Consider the following 7,669-nt stretch of genomic DNA (forward strand, 5'->3'; position numbering starts at 1 on the left):
TTTGCAACAACATGGATGGACCTTGAAAGAATAATATTAAGTGAAACGAGTCAGGCAGAGAAAAAGAAATACCACATGTTTTTCACTTATTGGAGGAAGCTAAAGGTGAATGAATCAATTCACACACATACATACACACACACACACACATACACACACACTCTCACACACACTCACACAACAACAAACAGCAACAACAACAACATCAATAACAACAACAAAAAAAGAAAATATTTATCTTAACAACACAATTCTATCTATAATTTTAGAGAAACTATGTACAAATTAATTTGAATATGTACAACATTTAGATGGTTCCATGAACAAATGAAAACGCTGATTTGAGTCAGTTATAAGATTGTGCGAACTATTCTCTTGGATTTATGTTATTTTAATATAGCATTCTCAATAAAGTAATAAATTTAAATGAGAAAAATAAAAACCCGACCAGAGTTCCAGCCCATTGTTAATTATGCATATAAAGAAAGATGTTTATTTTAAAATGTTCAAAATACAATAAATTAAGCAGATGTTCACAAGTGTTTCCACATGTTGGTCACTGTGGTCATACTGTAAAACGAGTTTATTAGTCTATCTGTATAATATTTTTTGTTCATATTTGCTTTTTCTCATATGGTCTCCATGTCTTAGCTAAACAAGAACGCTAGAAAGCAAGCACAGAACACAATAAAGAAAATTACAATGTTTTTGAGGAAATAATGAGGGTAAATAAATGTCACCTTTACTCAACTATACATTCTAATAGAAAATGTACAGTGTGAAAAATGAAGCGGCATGTGAATTTAGCCTGTTTTTCTAAGAATTACTTCTTAAGAAAACACTCTTTGAGATGATAACCTTCTCTTTCATTCTTTTTTCCCCAGGATCTTTTCGGACCTAAGAGTACATGTTTTGTTTGTATTTTCCTTGGTGGTGGACCGGTTGTGAAATATGCTCTTTGAGGAGTTTGTATATAATAGATATCGGCGGTTTTCTAAAAACAGGGGCAAAATTCCCCTCCAAAACAGTTTCTCAAAAACCCTGAACAGAGATCTTCTTCGGAAACCTCGGCATGGTATTCTTCCCAGCAATGGATTAAAGTTGACAAAGCGTGTTGAAATTGACAATTGTGTAAAGTGCCTGTATCTTAACGTTTATTTTATTTACAAATGTTACTTATATCTTTTGCATTGATTCTGCAGCTTTTATCTCTTTGATATATTGTAACTTTGATCCTGGAGGCAGCTCAACAGCTTCAATGTTTTGTGCCACTAAATACCAAGAAAAGCCATTTTATTGCTCTCCAATCATTAAAACATTAGTATCACCGGAGCAGAGAAAAGATGTGTTTGCCTACTACCTGGGGACAATGCTACCATTATGTTGGAGATTAAGGGAGTGAGGATAAAGGCCAAGCACAACATGACCCTGTGTTCTATTTATCCTGTGATCATTTAGCACTGGACTCAGAACTCAGTACAGCGGTCAACTTTGACTTTCCAATGCAGTCAGGAAAGTATGAAACCTATATCCTCTTTCTTAAGCAAAAATGACTTAGAGAATTCGATCTTAAAAACTTATAAGTTCTTTTCACCCAGGTCGTCACCTCCTTCTGTGATTCCGGGATGAGCAGCCTCTACATTAAAGATAATATTTAAATAAATACATAAAGAAAATTTTTTAAATAAGTGAAGAAAATTTTAAAAACCGTCTTAATTTCTTTTTATTTCTTTTTTTCTTTTCTTTTTTTTTTTTTAAATCTTGGCACAAAGCAAGCGGGAAGTTACTTAGCACGGTTCCGGGTTTCCTTGCGCCCCGCCTTCTCCACCACAGCTACAGGCTCTTGGTCCCGCGGTCGGTCTGTCCTGCAGGGAACACCCCCTGCCCATCGGTCCGCGCTAGGCCCGCCCGCCGCGCATCTGCCCTTCTCTGCTGACTCCGCCCCGCATCTGTCCGGACCCGCCTCACGTCTGAGCTGACCCACTGCGCGTCTGCCAGTCAGTCCCTCCGGACCTGCCGCGAGCCTCAGGCTGCAGAAATCACCGCGCCTCACTCGGTCCGTAGTCAGTGGGCATCTTGGGTATCTGGGGGGTCTCCGGTCCCCCGCGCGTATGTCTGTCTGTCTGTCTTTCTGTCCGGTCCGCTGCCTGCAGCCTGCTTGCCGGTCCCAGCGCACCAAGTATCCAGTGTGCCCTTTCGCTGACGCTGAGAGCGGAGCGGCCTTAGTAAGCTGCGGGCCGCCGAGACCGGCCAGGCAGCCGGCGGAGGAATACACGCTCGGCCCCTGCCCTTGCTGATAGCATTTTAAACCAACAGGAGCTCGAGGCCTGTATTTATGCAGAAAACGGGTCGCGAGGCCTCTGTCGGCAATGCTAGATGTGGGGAGCCAGCCAGCTGCTTGATGATTTCTTACAATTTAACGGGGAAAGGGAAATTTCGTTCCTAATACTGGTTTTTGAATCTGAACGAGTGAAAATGTTAAGTCCTCCTAGGGAGAATAGATTCGTTATGATTCGTTATTGGGGTGCCTTTTTGTCTGATGCATGTGTTCTGAGCCTGCTGACCAGCTGTTTCTGAACTTCATTTTCTCAGCCTCAACAGTGATTCTGAGTCTGCTTTTAGCTTCCCTTCGCCTGCCTTGGCTTTTTCTGTTCGTGAACAGCTGTTTGGCCCATAGCTTAGAGAAAACAGCCTTTTTTCTCTACCAAGAGAACCTCCTCCCTGTGCTCAGAGAGATGGGGAGCGGGGAGCCTAATCCTGCTGGCAAGAAAAAGAAGTACCTTAAAGCTGCCCTATACGTGGGTGACTTGGACCCAGATGTCACTGAAGACATGCTATATAAGAAGTTTAGGCCTGCTGGTCCTCTGCGCTTCACCCGAATCTGTCGTGACCCGGTGACCCGCAGCCCCCTGGGTTATGGCTATGTCAACTTCCGCTTTCCAGCAGATGCTGAGTGGGCCCTGAACACCATGAATTTCGATTTGATTAACGGCAAACCATTCCGCCTCATGTGGTCTCAGCCAGATGACCGCTTAAGAAAGTCTGGAGTTGGAAATATATTTATCAAAAACCTGGACAGATCCATAGACAATAGGGCCCTGTTTTATTTATTTTCTGCGTTTGGGAACATTCTCTCATGCAAAGTCGTATGTGATGACAATGGCTCTAAGGGTTATGCCTATGTGCACTTTGACAGCCTGGCCGCTGCCAATAGGGCCATATGGCACATGAATGGAGTGAGGGTCAACAACCGCCAGGTATACGTTGGCAGATTCAAATTCCCAGAAGAGCGGGCAGCTGAAGTCAGAAGCAGGGATAGGGCAACTTTCACCAATGTTTTCGTTAAAAACTTTGGAGATGACATGGATGACGAAAAACTAAAGGAACTTTTCAGTGAATATGGGCCAACTGAGAGTGTTAAAGTAATAAGAGATGCCAGTGGGAAATCTAAAGGCTTTGGATTTGTGAGATATGAGACACACGAGGCTGCCCAAAAGGCTGTGCTAGACCTGCACGGAAAGTCCATTGATGGAAAAGTCCTATATGTAGGGAGAGCACAGAAGAAAATTGAACGTCTAGCTGAGTTAAGGCGGAGATTTGAACGGCTGAGATTAAAGGAAAAAAGTAGGCCTCCAGGGGTTCCTATCTATATTAAGAACCTGGATGAGACCATCGATGACGAAAAACTGAAGGAGGAGTTTTCTTCCTTCGGATCAATTAGCCGGGCCAAAGTGATGATGGAAGTGGGGCAAGGCAAGGGGTTTGGTGTGGTCTGCTTCTCCTCTTTTGAAGAGGCTACCAAAGCCGTGGATGAGATGAATGGTCGCGTAGTGGGCTCCAAGCCCCTGCACGTCACCCTGGGCCAGGCCAGGAGCAGGTGGTGAGAATAAGAATGCTCAATTTGTTTCAGCCTTAGCTGGTGCCTACTTAGTTTGGGCTCCTTTGTGATATGGGATTATTCTATGCTCATTCACAGGTTTTTCTTAAGTGAATACTTTCTTTTGAAAAAAAGTGAGACTAGAAAACCTTGTTCATTTTAGTGAAGAACATAATTTCTAATTGTCATTTTGTACTATTTTTTGATATAATGTCCTTAGGAATAAGTAGAATAAAGTTTATTCCTCCACATTTTTTTTTCTGAGCAGTGAAGGTGAGGCAATATATTTCCCTCCTTATTTCAATAATACTAAATTTGATTTCTTCTGTGCAAACACTCTCAACATGGTCCTTACTTCTGAATCTATCACAGTGAATACTTCTAACTTGCTTTCTGAGAAACCAAGGGGGGGAGGGGATATATGTGATCCAATTAACATCTGTGCATAATTTCACTTTAAATTATTATTTAAAATGAATATTATTTGAACAGATGTGAGGTTTCTTTTCCTCCCTTTATGTTTTTTGTTTTCTCTTTTAATATATTGTGAGCATACCACAGACTTGGTTGTGGCTTTGACTAAGTATTGAGAGTAGTCTTTATTAACTTTGTACCCGGAGAAGTAAGCATATTGGTGTTTTCTCAGTCAGGACGTTAGAAAATTAACTGTTCAGAAAGTGGCTATTTAAATTATGAGTTGCATCTTTTAAAAACCTTTCCTGAGAGATTTGATATTTGAGGACGCTCTAAGGACCACTCTTACCACTTATTTTTCTCAGTTTCTTACTATGTATATTTGGTTCATGTTAAATTAACAAGAAAGATGAATAACTGCACTGAATTGCTTTTAACTATAATTTAAAATTTTACCTTAAGCCTGTATCAAGCGTCAATACAATAATTTAAATGATGTTAAAAAGCTACTTTGAAGAACATTGATTAAACTTCGTTCTTGTAAATTCTTGAATGAATCCATGTTATAACATTCACAGATGTTTCAAAGTTAAGCAACAGGTTGTTTCTTGATTAAGTCATATGCCTCCATCTATTATATGAGAATTATTAACCCAGTATGGTTCACTTTATGTCTTGGCTGCTCGGAAATTAAATCAGAGAAAAATTCTGTTCAATGTTGTAGTTACATTTAACCTGTAATTTCTAGATTGCAGATTCTCCGCATTTCACATGCAGTTCCATGTTCTCCTCATCTGTACTACACTTAACTTTTATGTTTTTTTTTTTTCTTTGTCCTGCCTTTTTAAAATATTCTCACATGCCACTTCAAATTCATTTTGGAAGTTAAGAAATACCTAATTTATGTAAAATTTAAATAATTTACTTTTAAATATATGATTCACTCATAGCACAGATCCAACCATAAGAAAATATTTTCTCTATTGTCAATTGGTTTTTATTACCGTATATACAAATCTTTGTTTTCATGCATAACAGTATTTGTTAAAATTTTTGTTAGCTCTTTCACCATAAAATAATGAGAATAACTGTTTCTATATAATTGTTTGTCTACAAATTGCATGTATATTAATGATCAAACATTTCCAAAATGGAAATCACTGTTTTTATTGATTATAAACCTAATACACACTCATTGGAAAAAAATGTACACAACGCAGAAGAAGGAAGTAAAATTCCTACAGTTTAGATATAACAACTGTTAATATTTTCGATATATGCATATCTTTCCATACCTTTTTTCCTATGTACAAACACACATTTTTACAAAAAAGTATATGTACTGTTTTGTATGTTTTTTAATTTTAAACATAACCATAATCATTTTTCATGCCAATAAATATCTATATCATCATTTCAGTGATTGCATAGTATTCCATTGTGTGGATGTACTGTAACTTATTTAAGAGTTTGTTATTGAGTCAGACTTATGTTTTTCAATATTTTTTACACTCAGGAACAAAGCTGTGATGAATATCACTTGCTTGAAAACATTACGAGTCACATGAGTTTGAGAAAAAATATCCACAGCATGTAAAAGATTAAATCTGCTAGAAAACTTAAAATGCACATCATATTGATATGTGTACCAAAATTTTGGAACACCTACAAGATATATTCTGCATTTAAATGGACAAATGGAAAACTAAAAACAAAAGGAGATAATTTTTTACATTTTATGAGCCTATTTGCTTTACATTATTATGATTAAAATATATAAAAACTATGAAACTCCGAATAAAATTTTAAATAGTTATATTGGTAATTATTTATCATATATACTGTTCATTCCTTTTTACCCATTACTAGTTTTTATTTAAATTTATAAGCCTGACGTGTCAGTGTTAGCCTACATCCTTTACAGAAGTTCTGATTCAATATAAGTCTAGAAAGATTTCTAGAAGGTAAAAATCATCAAATATAAGAATTTAATACATTTTTTCAACTGTGTAAGTATTTTAATTATTAATATTTTCAAAAGATCAGCCAGTATAAAGAAAAGGAGAAATTAAAATATGCCTGAGGACAAATAAAATATAGATGTTTAGCACCCTGCTAAACATTTGAAAAAACTGTATATTCAGTTGGTGAAAATCGGGGAAAATGTAAAGGAAAGATAATCCCTGTTTGAACACAAACATCTGGGTAGTTTTTCAATTTTGTACTTTTCATTTTTAGCTCCATTTAGTCGATTCCTAATAATTAAGTCTTCCAAGACAGAGCAACAGAATTAAACAGCTTAAATCAGTGGCAAAGGATTAAAAAAATGCTATTGCTCATCATTTCTTAGCACAAGATAATTAGTAAAAATATACTGTTAATGATAAGGTTAAGAATGGACCATTTAATACAAGTTTTGTTTTGTTTAGCTTTTCAAAAGTTACTTGTTCAAACATTAAATGTGCCCAAGGAGGAAAACTTAGAAGTATTATTTTGTGACTGTAAGACATTATAGTTAAGGTTATTTGGGGGAGGATCTTTTGTACAGGAAGTTTCACAAACACTTGCCTATCTAGTAATAGCTATGGTTAAGGGAAAAAACATAAAATGTTACTCATGTAAATGATATTTTTAGCCCAGTGGGGAAAAAGTAAGTACTTATTTCTTTAAGGAGAGATTTAAGAATGGAGGGAATGTCAACTTTTCTATAAATAAATATGCTAATTTAAGGGAATACTTAGAATATATCAGTAAATGACTGAAGATAAGTGATATAAGTACTCCCAGCACCTATGATAATACCTGGAGTATAGTAGGCATTCCACAAATATTGAATTAATTAATTAATCTGTGAATTATATCCCTCCATTTGTTTGCTTTTTGTAGTGGGTTGAATTATGTCCCCCCAAAACTCACTGAAGCTTGAATTGTGTCCCCCAAGTTTTGTGTATTAGAAACTTGGCCCCCACTGTGACTGTCAAGAGGGTGGGAAATCCTCTTATGGTGATTGAAAGGTGGGATCTTGAAGAGGTGATTGGATTGTAGGACCATGATGTAGTGAATGAATTAAAAATGATGGTCATGGACATGGTTTGGAGGGCTTTAAAAGGAGAGTGAATGAGCAAGTTAGTATCTCTCTCTGCTCTGCCATTTCACAATGTGATGCCCTGAGTCACTGAAGTCACCACCAAGACCCTGAACAGATGTGTTCCCTGGACTTTGGATGTCCCAGCCTCTGAAACTGTAATACCTTTTGTTTTCTTTATAAATCACCCAGTTGCAGGTATTTTGTTATAAGCAACAGAAGCAGACTAATACAGAAAATTGGTACCAGAGGAGTGGGGTGTTGCTTATAACAAATACTTGAAAATATGTAAG

General features: G+C 37.2%; 1 protein-coding gene across 1 annotated transcript; it reads left to right on the forward strand.

The window, feature by feature from the left end:
• The first annotated feature begins 1,991 nt into the window (after nt 1-1,991).
• On the forward strand, nt 1,992-4,836 carry PABPC5 (poly(A) binding protein, cytoplasmic 5). The gene is made up of 2 exons (XM_008567989.1): nt 1,992-2,056; nt 2,593-4,836. Exon 2 carries the CDS (start codon nt 2,736-2,738, stop codon nt 3,882-3,884), a length of 1,149 nt encoding a protein of 382 aa, XP_008566211.1. The 5' UTR covers nt 1,992-2,056; nt 2,593-2,735; the 3' UTR covers nt 3,885-4,836.
• Nucleotides 4,837-7,669: the final 2,833 nt, after the last annotated feature.

The sequence above is a fragment of the Galeopterus variegatus genome, unplaced genomic scaffold (genome assembly GCF_000696425.1).
Source record: "Galeopterus variegatus unplaced genomic scaffold, G_variegatus-3.0.2 Scaffold362, whole genome shotgun sequence".
Classification (NCBI taxonomy): Eukaryota; Metazoa; Chordata; class Mammalia; order Dermoptera; family Cynocephalidae; genus Galeopterus; species Galeopterus variegatus.

Coding starts and splice junctions, on each gene's coding strand:
- PABPC5 (XM_008567989.1), top strand. CDS start 2,736: ATGGGGAGCGGGGAGCCTAATCCTGCTGGCAAGAAAAAGAAGTACCTT.